Below are 13,957 nucleotides of genomic sequence, written 5' to 3'. Positions count from 1 at the left end.
CCCGGCAGGGCAGGAGACAGGGAATGGGGCCATGCTCAGCTCATCCCCCGGGGCTTCTCCCTCTGCTCAGGGACAGGAGTCGTTCCCTGCTGCACCCTGCGCTCTCTCCCGGCCGAGACTTCTCCAGGAACTTCTCGGAGCGGAGTCCATCCCCTGGGCACAGCCCCCTCCGAGTGCTGCAGCGTGGGTCACTGTGCCACGGGCTCAGTCCTGCCAGGACAGGCTGCTCCAGCGGGGCCCCTCTGCCCGCGGGCTCACAGCCTCCTCTCAGGCATCGCCGAGCTCCAGCCCGGCTCCTCCAGGGGCTGCAGGGGATCTACGCATCCCCATGGACCTGCAGGGGATCTCTGCAGCCCCATGGACCTGCAGGGGGATCTCTGCAGCCCCATGGACCTGCAGGGGGATTGTGGCAGTCCAGGGCGTCGCTTTGGCTGCCCTGAAGTCCTGGGTCCCTGGCAGGGGTCAGGAACCCCCCTGTACAGACCCCCCATAGACACTGTCTCTGATCTCTGTCCATGGAAGAGTTTTCAATCTTACAGGATGAATTACAAGCTCTGAGTGTTTGATATAAGTAATAACAAAGTGTGGCACGTGTCCAAAAGTAAAATTTTAGGATTGTAGATTAGGGGGCCAAAGGGGACAAGATGGAAGGAATTGGGTGTGTCTTGTCCTTTTTCTTCTTCATGCCCTCCTCGTTTTACTCTAGTGTTGGCATTTTTCTGTTGGTTTAGGCCGGGCACACACTGTCCAACGCAGGTGACAGATATTGGCACATTATTGTAAATATAGCACAGGGAGTTTCTGGTATTTAATGTTTGTAACATCCCACTGAGGGCAGAACCCCACACGCTGCCTTGCAGGACAGAGCTGCGGCAGGGCAGCAGAACATGTTAGAGATAAACAGAATAAACAACCTTGAAACCAGCACAGACCAATTATGGCTTCTTCTTTGGCAACGGGGCTGACAGAAACTTTCTACAATCTCGGAATCATCAATACCACAGATTCCAACAGGGGATCTCTGCATCCCCATGGATCTGCAGGAGGATTTCTGCAGCCCTACTGTAATATATGTTATGCAATAATTCGTGCTTACGTAAAGTGTACAGGTAATAAGTTGTGCTTGTATAAAAATATTCTCAAAGTTATAAAAGACCACAAGCTGCAGCCGGGGAAAGATTGCAAAACCACAGATGGCAGCAGAAAGAAAGTCCTAATATACAAATGAAAATTTCCACCAGAACTGGCAGAATTTCACCAAAGAGCTGGGCATTTTGCACAGAACCGCCGGAATCGCACACAAAAATTCGGGAATTTCGCGCAGACCTGCCCGGATGGCGAATCCCGGAGCCGCCCGCAGCGCGCCCCGCACGGCGGGGGCGGGTCCCGGCCCCTCGCAGCCCTCACCTGCCGCCCAGGTGAGCTGGTGCGGCTCGGCCGAGGTGTTTTGTGCCACTGCGGGAAGGCGTTCTCGCAGCGCAGCGCGAGCGGCGCCTGAACCCGCACCTGGGCCCGCGGCCTTCACCTGCGCGCAGCGCCGCGAGCGCTTCGGGATGAAACAGCGCTGCCGAGACATGGAACCCACCCCGGGCTGCGGCCCTGCACCCGCAGCACCTGCGAGCGCACCTTCGTGTGGAGGGACGGCTTCGTCAGGCACCGGGGCACCTGTGCGGGGACAGCTGGCACACCTGAGTGACACCTGGGTGACACATGGCACACCTGAGTGACACCTGAGTGACACTTGAGTGACCCCTGAGTGACACCTGAGTGACACCTGAGTGACACCTGGGTGACACATGGCACACCTGAGTGATACCTGAGTGACACCTGAGTGACACCTGGCACATCTGAGTGACACCTGAGTGACACCTGGCACACCTGAGTGACACCTGGCACACCTGGACACAGGTACATCACACCTCAGTAACACCTGAGTAACACCTGGGTGACACCTGGGCACAGGTAATGTTACAGCTGGGGACGGATGTCACACCTCAGCATGGGTGATGTCACACCTGGGTGGGTGCAGGGACACAGAGCCACCTGTGCAGGGACACGGTGATGTCATGTGCGTGACATTATCACATCTGGGGGATGAGACACCTGGGGACGGGGGGAACATCACAGCTGGTGAGGTGACATCACACCTGGTGGAGTTGGTGACATCACACCTGGTGCAGTGACATCACACCTGGTGGAGTTGGTGACATCATACCTGGTGGGCTGGAGAGGTGACAGGGGAGGGGACAGGTGGGCACGACGGTGATGTCACGCCCAGATGAGCCTGGAGGTCACACACCTGGATGATGTCACAGCTGGGCAGGAGGGGTGTGTGGACAGGTGATGTCATGGCCAGGTGAGCTGGTGATGTCACACCTGGGTGGGGGTGAGGTCATAACCAGGTGACATCACACCTGAGTGGAGAGGTGATGTCACACCTGGGTAGGTGGGTGATGTCATAACCAGGTGACATCACACCTGGATAACCAGGTCCCACCCACACCTGGGCACCTGGACCCCGCCCAGACACACCTGGATCACCCCAGGACACCGGGATCCCCCCAGAAAACACCTGGAGCTATGGAGGAACACCTGGAACTGCCCCCAGGATACCTGAGACCCCTCCCAGGAACACCTGGATGCCTCCTGAACACAGCAGAAACCCCCAGGCACACCTGGATCCCCCTGAATAACACCTGGGACACCCCCAAAACCACCTGGAAATGCCTCAGGGACACCTGGATCACCCCTGGGACATCTGAACCTCCCTCAAGGACACCTGGATCCCCCCAAAAACCACCTGGACCCACCCAAAACCCACTTGGACCCACCCAGGAACACCAGGGACCCCCCAAACTCATTTGGACCCCCCCCAAAGCCCACCTAGAACCCCCCAAAATCCCACCTGGCCCCTCCCCCGTGACATCACAGGTGTGGTCCTGCTCCCCTACTCCCGTGGGTTTGAATTTTTGGGTCGATTTGTGGCGATTCTTGGTTTCCATTGATAAAACTATCTACTCAGGGGCGGGGCCAAGGCGGATTGGGGCGGGGCCTCAGGAGGGGCGGGGCCAGAACGCGGAGCTGGGAATGGGGAGGGGCGGGGCCTGAGGGGGCGGGGCGCTCGGTGGGCGTGTCCAGCAGCGAGGGGCGGGGCTAAAACACGGGGCGGGGCCCAAGGGGGCGGGGTCAGTGTCTGGGGGTTCGTCCTGCCCCCACCCACCCCCCCAAATTCCCCCAGACCCTCCCTCACCGCCCCTCCCCCACCCATGGGACACACCCCGAAACCTCCCCAGCCCCTCCCCCCTCGGTCCCCCGGAGCTGTTTTCACCTGGGAACCCCCAAATCTTTGGGAATTCTCACCTGGGACACCCTAAAGCTCACCTGCACCCCTCCAAAATCTCCTCAGGACCCTGCAAACCTCACCTGGGACCCCCAAACCCTCACCTAGGACTTCCCCAAAATCTCCTCAGGACTCCCCAAAAGCGGCCAAAGGTGGGGCGGGGCCGGGGCGATGATGTCACCTCTTCCTGTTTTCCCTCCCCAGCCATGTTCCCGCGTGTCCCCAAGTGTCCCCGGCCGTGTCCCCTCCCCGGAGTGTCCCCAGCGGCCATGGAGCCCCACGAGGTGCGACAATCCCAGTGTGGGGGCGGGAGGGGACTGGGGGCACACGGGTGGCAGAGGGACAGAGGCGTGGCAGGAGGGGACAGTGGGGACACGGGGGGGGGGGGCAGAGGGGTGGAGGGGACTGAAGGTGGCAGGAGGGAACAGGGAGGGACAGTGGGGGATGAGGGGGTGGCAAAGGGACAGAGGGGACAGCAGAGCCCTCCAGGGAGGGGACAATGGAACCCTGGGAGGGCACAGGGGCCACTGTAGGAGGCCACAAGTGCCACCAGGTCCCTGACACCTCCCTTGTCCCCTCCCAAGCTGTCCCCCCACCAGCTGCTCGAGGCGATGGTGGCCGTGGTGGCCACACTGGGCGAGCTGGTGGCCACCCTGAGAGAACTGACGGCCACCGTGGCCAGGCCGCACAGGGACGTGCTGCTGGCCGTGTCCCCAGAGTTCCTGCGGGTGGCTGTGGGGACCTTGATCTTTCACCTCCAGGACGCCCTGCGCCACTACCGTGTCCCCTACCTGTGCCACCGCCCTGTCCCCTCCCTGGGCTACCACCCTGTCCCCTCCCTGGGCTGGACCCTGGCCCACCTCGGGGACACCCCAGGGACCACCTGGGCCGATGTGAGAGCCCTGGCCAGTGCCTGGCAGTGTGTGCTGGACAGGCTCATGGACAGCTGGGCCCGGCTGGCCAAGGGGGCCACCAAGCTCTGCGACGCCTGCAGGGATGCGGCCATCAGGAGCGGACAGCGGCTGGAGCTGCACCTGGGGCTGCTGGGGGACTTGGTGGCCGCGTGTGACGAAGCCACCGCGTTCCCCCGGGAGCTGCAGCGCCGGCTCGGGGACATCGAGGCTGCCCTGGAGGGGACAATGGAGGTGTCCCCTGATTTCCGTGCAGCCTTGGTGGCCACAGTGACCGAGGCTGAGCAGCTGTGGGAGGCCAGTGCCCGCCTGGCCACGCGTCACCTGCTGGGGACACTTGGGGACATCAACACCCTCTTCTTCTGTCCCTCTCCTGGCCACGGTGGCCGCGTGGTGGCCGAGCAGTGCCAAAGAGCCATGGAGGACATCCCGAGGCTGCTATGCACAGAGCAACATCACCACTGGGCTGTCATCAGGCCGGTGTCACCTCTGCAGAGACTCGGGGACATCCTGATGGCACTTTGGGAGCACTTGGGGACACTTTGGGAAGGCGTCTGGCGACGCTGGTGGGGGCAGGGGGGTGAACGAGCCTTCCCTCAGTGCCCTGCAGGAGACCCGGCTGGGATTTGGGGGCCTGGGGGGTCCCCAGGCAGCCCCCGCTGCTGAGCACTGACCCTGCCTAGGGGGGTGCCAGGACCCCCCAAAAACCGCACCCGCACCCCCTTCAGTGCCCCCGAACCCCGTCGAGCCCTGACCCCCCCTCACCGGGCACTGGGACGAGTGGAAACCCTCCCTCAGTTTTCTGGTGGTCGAGATGACCCCGAGATTGTGAAAAGTCCTTTTCTCCCAGCCCACGCGGGCAGAGAAGGAGTCGAGATGTGGAGCTTTGCTTCTCAGGGCCGTTTATTTTCCCTTGTCTCTAACACGCTTTGTCTGCTCTGCTGAGCTGTGTCTGGCAGGTCGGTCTGTGGCAGCCTCCCTGCCCTCAGGGCGCTGTTTGCCTTTTACACTAAAAACTACCTGTACTGTGTTTACATTAACGTGCCAATATCTATCATTTATGTTGGACAGTGAATAGAATAGTGTCATCATCTCAGCAAGACATGGAGGGCAAGAAGAAGGAGCAGAAAGTCAGGACACGCCCAAATCCCTCCATCTTCTTCCCTTAAACCCCGTATTGTAAAACCCTAAAATTTTACTTTTCCACCCTGTGTTAATTCACCTACCACGCTACTCAAACCCTTGTATTTTGTAATTCCTCATACAAAGTTGGCAATTTTCTCCAGGGGCTAAAACCAAAGCCACTGTTGTTCTTGACACCGTGCCAAGGTCTCTGAGCCCACTGCCAGGGTCTCGAGCCATCCTGGCAGCCAGAGGAATGTCCTGGATTCCGACACCCCCCAATTACCGAGCAGTGGGAGCCCCCCGGCAACTGCCCCCCCCTCACCAGGCACCGGGATAGGGACCGGACCCCCCTCAAAACCTGGGAACCCCCCAGGCACCGGGATCCCCCGGGCAGCACCACCCCCATGCACCGGGACAGGGACCGGGCCCCCCTCGTGCTCCGACCCCCCCAAGCGCTGGGCCTGGATTCCCCTTTGTGTCCCCCACCCATGACGGAGGTTCCATCCCCTCCCCTTTGATCCCCCCAGAGCTGTGGGACTCCCAGGAACACTGCTGTGACTGGGGGGGATCCCAAGCACTGAGGGGGCTTGGGGGGTTCACCAGCACCAGGGGAGTCCCTTAGGGTTTGGTCTTTTCCCCAACCCCCACCCACCCCGTTATCTCCCAGGATCCCCTGTTATCATCAGGGTCTCCCCCAGTTTACTGGGACCCCCCCAATACCTGCTTCCCCTGTTCACCGATCCCCGCAAAAGCACTGGGACCCCCCGAGCCATGAGCCCCCCCAGTGCACCAGGACCCCCCACTCACCTCCCATCCCCCATCCATGGGAACCCACCAAAATCACAGCAGCACAAGGAGAAAAAGCCAACACCTTCCCCACACCCAACAGGGATCACCAGGACCACGGATCATCAGGGCTCTGCCCAACGGGGGTCACTGGGGATCATCCAGGCCTGATCCTCCCATGGGGGATGGAGCTGCAGCAGCACACCAAGCTCTTCCCTCACTCCAAGCTCTTCCCTCACTCTGAGCACTTACAGGGCTTCCCTTAGTGGTGCCTCTGTTGGTGCTGGGTCAAGTTTGAGCTCATGGAGAAGTTCTTCCCACACTTCCCACACTTGTAGGGCCTCTCCCCGGTGTGGATGCGCTGGTGCTCAGTGAGGTGGGAGTTTCGCTTGAAGCCCTTCCCGCAGTCGGGGCAGCGGTAGGGCCTCTCCTCTGTGTGAATCCGCTCATGCAGGAGGACACTGGAGCTGGTCCGAAACCTCTTCCCACACTCCCCACACTCGTAGGGCCTCTCCCCAGTGTGGATGCGCTGGTGTGTTCTAAAGTCTGAGCTCCACCGAAACCTCTCCCCACATTCCAAGCACTCATAGGGCCGTTCCCCAGTGTGGATCACCTGGTGCTCGATCAGGCCAGACCTGTGTCTGAAGCTCTTCCCACACTTCCCACACTCGTAGGGCCTCTCCCCAGTGTGGATGCGCCGGTGCACGGTGAGGCTGAAGTTTCGCTTGAAGCCCTTCCCGCAGTCAGGGCAGCGGTAGGGCCTCTCCTCTGTGTGAATCCGCTCATGTACGAGGAGACTGGAGCTGGTCTGAAACGCCTTCCCACACTCCCCACACTTGTAGGGCCTCTCCCCAGTGTGGATGCCCTGGTGTCTTCTCAGGTGTGACCTCCTCCCAAAGCTCTTCCCACATTCCAAGCACTCATAGGGCCGTTCCCCAGTGTGGATCACCTGGTGCTCAGTCAGGCCAGACCTGTCTTTGAAACCCTTCCCACACTTCCCACACTCGTAGGGCCTCTCCCCAGTGTGGATGCGCCGGTGCACGGTGAGGCTGGAGTTGTGCTTGAAGCCCTTCCCGCAGTCGGGGCAGCGGAAGGGCCTCTCCCCTGTGTGACTCCGCTCATGAAGGAGGAGATGGGAGCTGGTCCGAAACCTCTTCCCACACTCCCCACACTCGTAGGGCCTCTCCCCAGTGTGGATCCTCTGGTGCTCGATCAGGTTGGAGCTCCAGGTGAAACCCTTCCCGCATTCCAAGCACTTGTGGGGCTTCTCCCTGCCATGAGGCTTCTCCACCAGCTCCGAGCTCTGCCTGGATCTCCACCCGCCTTCCTGGCTCAGGGGGGCTCTTTCCTCCCCACAGCTCCCTGGGCTGGGTTTGCAGCTCCTCCTCCTGCAGCATCTCCGGGTCTTTTCCTCCTCCTCCATCCAGCCACACCCTGGCAATGACAAATCCTGGTTTGAGGGAAAAACAAGAGAAGAGCTGCTTGGACTGGAGGTTCCGCCTTACCCAAGTTAATCCCTGGAAGTCATTTGGAATCTTGTATCTGTAAGAACCTCCAAAACACCAAGATTCAGCCCAAAAATCCCACAAACTTCAAGACACAAATCAAAAACTCCCTGAACATCACAAGTCAGCAAACACCTCCTCTAAAAGATAAAGATTCAGCTCCCATATAAAAGCAAAGCACCAACATTTAGCCCAAGAAAGCTCAGAAACACCAAGATTCACCCCGTGAAAATTGTGGATCCCCCTCCACAGTCACCTGCTGCATGTGAGGGGAGCAGCACTCCTGGGGCTGGGGGGAGGCTGCAGACACAGGGAGGGGTGGAACCTTCTGCTGGTTCCTCTTCCTGCTCCTCCTCCTCCTGCTGTGTCTCTACTCTTCCTCACACTCCTCTTCCTCCTGCTATTCCTCCTTCTCCTGCACAATCCCACACTCTCCTCTCACATCCATCCTTTTACCATTCTGTTCCTCAAGCCTGCTTCTCCTTCCCTTCTCCTCCTGCCCCCAGCCCCAGCACCCACTGCCGGCTCCCTCTTCCCCCCACACCCACAGCATCCCAGCGGAGGGGCAGGGATGGAGCTGGGGCAGGTCGGGCTGGGGCAGCGCTGGGCTCTCGGCCGCTCCCGCCCGCACTCGGTCCCCACTGCAGCCGCTCCCGCCAGGACAGCGCGGGGGGGCCCGGCCTTGGCGCTGCCCCACTCCCACCTCCCCAAATTCCCCTCGCGGGACCATGGGGCCGAGGGGGGGGCGCAGGTGGGGTCCCGGTGGGGAATGCTGAGATAACTTTAAGAGTGGGTCCCCAAGAAGAAGAATTGGAATTTGTGGTAGACACTGGGGCTGAAAGAACCTTTATGTTAAATATTCCATAAGGTTATAGTGTAAGCAAAGATACTCTAAAAGTAACAGGAGCAAAAGGAGAGAGTTTCACAGTACCTGTTATTAAAAATGTGGCAATAGAGGGAGAAACTAGATTTTGGATGAGGGATGTTTTCTTGGTCCCAGGGGCAGGTAGCAATTTACTGGGACAAGATTTACAAGTGAAATTAGGAATAGGGGTTGTTCCAGAAGATGGGAAGATGACAGCTAGACTTTTAAAACTAGGCCAGGAGGATGGAAGAAGAATTAACAAGGAAGTTTGGGCTGGGGAGGGAAATAGGGGAAGATTAAATATTGACCCCATAAAGATTACAATTGAGGAAAAAAAATTGTCCCATACGTGTACGGCAGTATCCTGTATCTTTAGAAGGACGGGAATGTTTAAAGCCAGTAATAGAAGGACTAATAAAGGATGGGACATTAGAACCTTGTATGTCTCCCCATAATACCCCAATACTCCCAGTAAAGAAGCCTGATGGGAGCTATAGACTGGTACAAGCCTTAAGGGAGGTTAACAAAAGAACTCAGACCCGCTATCCAGTGGTACCAAATCCTTACACTCTTTTCAGTAAAGTTCCTCCCCAGCACCAGTGGTTTAGTGTAGTGGACCTTAAAGATGCCTTTTGGGCTTGCTCATTAGCCCAGGAGAGCAAGTTATCTTTGCTTTTGAATGGAAGGACCCACTAACTGGGAGAAAACAGCAATTAAGATGGACAAAACTACCACAGGGCTTTACAGAATCCTCAAACTTATTTGGACAAGCTTTAGAAACAATACTACAAACTTTCCCCACTCCCCCTGGAATACAAGTTATCTAATGCATTGATGATCTTTTACTTTCTGGGGAAGCTGAAGCTGAAGTTAGAGAGGCTACAATAAAGCTTTTGAATTTTCTTGGGGAAAAAGGATTAAAGGTATCAAAAGGGAAGCTGCAATTTGTAGAATCAGAGGTAAAATATCTTGGACACTTGATTAGGAAGGGTAGTTGAAAGCTCAACCCAGGATGAAACACAGGGATTCTATCCCTTCCCCCTCCCCCTTCAAAGGGGGAAATCAGAAAGCTACTCAGATTATTGGGATATTATAGATTGTGGATTGAAGGATATACACAGGCAGTAAAATTTTTGAATTAAAAAAATTACAGAGGGAGATGATATAAAATGGACCAAAAAGGATAATGAAACACTAAGAAAAATGAAGTTAAAACTAGCCCCAATATCAACTTTAAGCATACCTGCACTAGCAAAACCCTTTCATCTGTATGTAAATGAAGAAAGGGGGGTAGCTCATAGGGTTTTGTTTCAAGAGTGGGGAGGAGTAAAGAGACCCGTGGCTTATTTATCAAAGATGTGGGATCCAGTAAATCAAGGCTGGCCAGTGTGTATTCAAGCTACAGCAACTTCTGCAATCCTGGTAGAGGAAAGTCATAAACTGACTTTTGGAGGTAAATTAATTGTGTAGTAAATTTCTTCCAATTTGCATTGTGATTTTTATCTTGAAAGACATAACTTACTGTACTCTAGGACTGAAAAACTAGTTTACAGCTGTGACATAGCAAAACCTGCTATTATTTTGAGTCAGTGCAGGCTGTTCAATCAAGTGTTCTCAGTGTGTAAAGTTAAACTAAAGGTAACACCAGCTGCTTGGTAGGTCAATGAGAAACATTTTTCCTTCCAACCAGTCCTTTTTCAAGTACCCAAATTTATTTTGCTTTCTTAGTTTTTTTGTTTTGTTTGTTTGCTAGTTTTTCTGGAAGTGCTAACTATTTGCAGTGTATCTAGAACAGCAATTAAAAATGTGCATAAAAAACACTTGTAAAAAACATAGGGCTCATTTTTTCCCACAATGGGAGGTGGCTACATATAGAAAAGGGAACCTACAAAGCTAGATGAAGAAAAATTTCAGTATCTTCTAATGTAAATTGTTAATTTGTTAGTTTCAGCATCACAGTGGGTGTGTGACACACACATATGAAAAAGATGGTGAGGGAGATCTCTGTTTACTATGGTTTCCTATTTCTTGAATGAGTTAGAGAGCTATGAAGCAATTGTGATTCCTTGTGTGGATTACCCAGGCCTGCAGGGAGGGCTTGGCCATGGTTCCCTCTGTGCTGCAGGCAGCCCTGCAGCGTGGCAGCAGTGGCTTGCCTCTGGTGAGTTTGCAGGCAGGGTGCTCCAGCACTGCAGTGCTCAGGGGCAGTTTCCTACTTTGACATCAAAGCTTAAATTCAGGAGTGCCTCTTCCCATCCAGTTATTGTTTGTACCGTAGAAACCTCTTCAGAGAGTGTTTCCTGGCAGTCAAAAAGAGAGTATTGCAGAGATAAATTCCTTACTTGCTGTCTCCCCCACTGTATCCACATTTTGTCTATTCCCTCTTCAAATTATAGATTGGTAAAACTCATGCTCTGTGTCCTCAGATGCCCTTCCCAAATCAAACCTTGGCTTCTTTGCAAATCATATTGCATGAACAAGGATTGCCTTAAATTTTTTAGTGCAGGCAAGGTCACTTTGGAAGTAAGTTGTGGTCTACCTTGTTCCTACAACCCTTACAAGCTTGTGAATGGAAAATTGTGACAGCAAAATAAGTCTTTAGTTTTAGCACTGTCAGCTGTGGGTAGCTGGTAGCCCTTGCTGGAGGGTGCCGTGAATTACAGGCCTGCAGAATACATTAAACAAAAGTAATTAAATTTGTAAGGAAGTTGGAAAAGGAGGGAGAGGTGATTGGCAGACTCACCTCTCCAGGATGTAGGACTAATGTTAGAAAGTGGACTGATATGGAATGTGGATGTTGAAATGTGAAGAGAGAAAAAGAGAGCGAAAGAGAGAGAAAGGAAAAGAGAAAGCGAGAGAGAGAGGGAGAGCGAAATACACCCCAAAGTCCCCATACCGTGGCTATCTGTGAGTTCTCCCCCATTCCTGCTAGACAGAGTGACAACAAGGGGAGGGGAGTGACAAGGACAGAGTCAAAACCAAAGCTGTGAAAAACAGGGACAGCTGGACCACCAATAGAGATAAGATCAAAGCAGAGATAGCTGACTCTCACAATATGGTTTATTTTTTTAAACAAGACTTCTTTTTTTTCCTTCTGATTTTTGTTGTTAAGGAAAGGAGGGTTTTGCTCTGAAGAATGGGTCTGTAAGACTAAAACAGTTAGATGTTGCCTAAAAAGCAAAAACCCAAGAGATGTGATACATCTTGTGTTAAATTTGGGCTAGTCTTTTTTTATTTAACTAATTATAGCTCACAGGAAGAAGAATTGGCCTCTGCAGCAATTAGCAGAGCTGGATACAAGAAGAAGAAGCAGCTATAGAAAAAGTTTTTAGTTAAACCCAGAAAGTTTTGAAGAAAACTAATGGTAAAAGGTAATGCAGAATTGTTTTTCTTTTAACACTGTGCGATTGAGAAATCCTTTCCAGGTACTACTAAAGCAGCAATCCCAACCATGGAAAGAGGGTGAATTCATGACAGCAAAATAAAAGATTTTGTGAAGAAACGTGAGGAATGGACTATCACATCTAAACTGCGTGATACCAAATTGACTTTCAACCAGGACTGGGTGGTAATGGTTTGGGAATACCCAAATGATCCAAGGCAGGTACAAAGAACAACACCTAACTGAGAAATAAGGCAAAGCTTGCATCACTGGTTCTAAGCCCTGCCTGAATAAGCCCTGAGACGCCTCCGACACCTCCTTGGCAGAGGAACACTGCCACTTCAAACAGGAGGATCGGGAGTGTTTGAGTCAAAGAGTTCTTATAGTCTGGCCTTAGCCTGTGACTTGTACAGGCAAGAAGGGAAATTACCATTAATACTATGCTGTATACTTTATTTGATTCATCCCCACATTGGGCATGGCAGCTGGGTTATAAGTGAATGTTTAAATTATGAGAATAATTGGCATTGTAGTTCACAAAATCTATGTTCTCGTTGCAAGAAGTATTGAGTACTGAATCAATCCCCTATACAGAAAGACCTCAAAAATTGAAGTAAAAAATTGGTTTTGTAGATGGGAATTATCAATGCCTGTGGACTGAGAGATACCTGAGGAATGATGGAAAACCACAGTTAAAAGGTGTCAAAACCAATTTGCCTGGAAATGAGTAAAAAAGGAGTGACAAGGGAAACAGAGGGCAAGCCTGGATTGAGCACTGTACTCACCAGCGAGAAGATCACACGTACCTGCTGTGGGCAGCAGCCCCACAGGCAGGGGAGCTGGGGGTATAAGCCATGCCAGACCTCTGTCATTCCTGTTTCTGTCTCTCATTTGTTGTCTTTTCCCTTCTGAGATAGCAGCAAGATCGTGTCACAAATGCTACAGAAAGTGTTACATGGAAAGAAACCAAAGTTCCTTTTTGTTACACACCCCCATGTCAACAGCCACTGTTATAACCCATCCAAATTAAGTACCTGCAGGAAAAAGGGGGAAAATTATCACATTACAAAGAACTTAGGGAAAAGTAGTAATACTTGGGGCATGGAATGTCCAAAAGGAGAGAGATCCATTTGTTTTACATTTGATCTTAGAAATATAGTCCAAGATTCGGTAAAGAGACAATTAGTAAAAAAAAAGTAAAACAAGCACAGCAGTCTAGCTTTGTATTAACACCAAATTATATCCTGAATCATATTAAATGACTCCAAGCACTTATAGAGAAGATAACAAACAAAGCTGCTCAGGCATTGGAATAAATATTGAGTCTGCAAAGCCAAACATCACCTGCAGTGTATTAAAATAGGTCGGCTTTACGCTATTTATTGGCTAAAGAATGGGGTGTACAGATTGTTGAAAACAGATGGCAATGAGGATGTCATCCTGGAAAAAACAAAGGATATCAGAAAAAAATTATGACCCAGGTATTGACCTAGTCCAAAAATGGGAAAATAATGTTAAAAACTAGCAGGTGGGGTAAGGTATTGAGAATGGGATGGTGGAAGAAACTAGGATTCTTCCTTTTATGTGTTACAAGTGTTTTGATATTTCTCTTTCTTTAATCCCATGTTTTATTTGATTACCAACAAAGTCCAAAGAATGGAAGAGGATAAGAAATATTGCTCAAGCCAAATGATTTATAATTAATAAGAGGCGGGATTGTGAAAAATGCATATTTAAGACTGGCTTTTCGCAAATGTTACAATGAATATATATATGTAATGTTAGAAAGTTATGCTGTATTAATTCCCTTACGTATTGTGTTAAGTGTAGTTTTAGGTTACAACATAATGTTAAAATAGAGATTATGTATGTGGGGGGAGTTTTCTTTTTAGGAATGAGATGCTCCCTTCGAAGAACACCTAAATCTTCCAAAGGAGAGGAATTTATGGCTTCTTATCAGAAGAAGATAATTTCTTCAGGCCCTGCTCAGACTTGAAGACACCAGGGGATTAAAGGAAACAGTTGACATACAACAGAGTTTCT

The 13,957-nt window shown here is 52.3% G+C and overlaps 2 protein-coding genes across 2 annotated transcripts; both read right to left on the bottom strand.

The window, feature by feature from the left end:
* Positions 1-362: 362 nt before the first annotated feature.
* On the bottom strand, positions 363-5,782 carry LOC146764337 (uncharacterized). The gene is made up of 3 exons (XM_085565010.1): positions 5,660-5,782; positions 2,439-4,689; positions 363-2,376 (listed from the first exon to the last, which is right to left on the bottom strand). Exons 1-2 carry the CDS (start codon positions 5,780-5,782, stop codon positions 3,445-3,447), a joined length of 1,368 nt encoding a protein of 455 aa, XP_085421136.1. The 3' UTR covers positions 363-2,376; positions 2,439-3,444.
* Positions 5,783-6,093: 311 nt separating this feature from the next.
* On the bottom strand, positions 6,094-7,968 carry LOC146764336 (uncharacterized). Its single transcript, XM_085565282.1, has one exon. It carries the CDS (start codon positions 7,583-7,585, stop codon positions 6,425-6,427), a length of 1,161 nt encoding a protein of 386 aa, XP_085421408.1. The 5' UTR covers positions 7,586-7,968; the 3' UTR covers positions 6,094-6,424.
* Positions 7,969-13,957: the final 5,989 nt, after the last annotated feature.

Source organism: Lonchura striata, chromosome 35 (assembly GCF_050655825.1).
Source record: "Lonchura striata isolate lonStrDom1 chromosome 35, ASM5065582v1, whole genome shotgun sequence".
NCBI classification, from domain to species: Eukaryota; Metazoa; Chordata; class Aves; order Passeriformes; family Estrildidae; genus Lonchura; species Lonchura striata.
The sequence above is the reverse complement of the archived record's forward strand: the minus strand, read 5'-3'. Positions and strand labels throughout refer to the sequence as shown.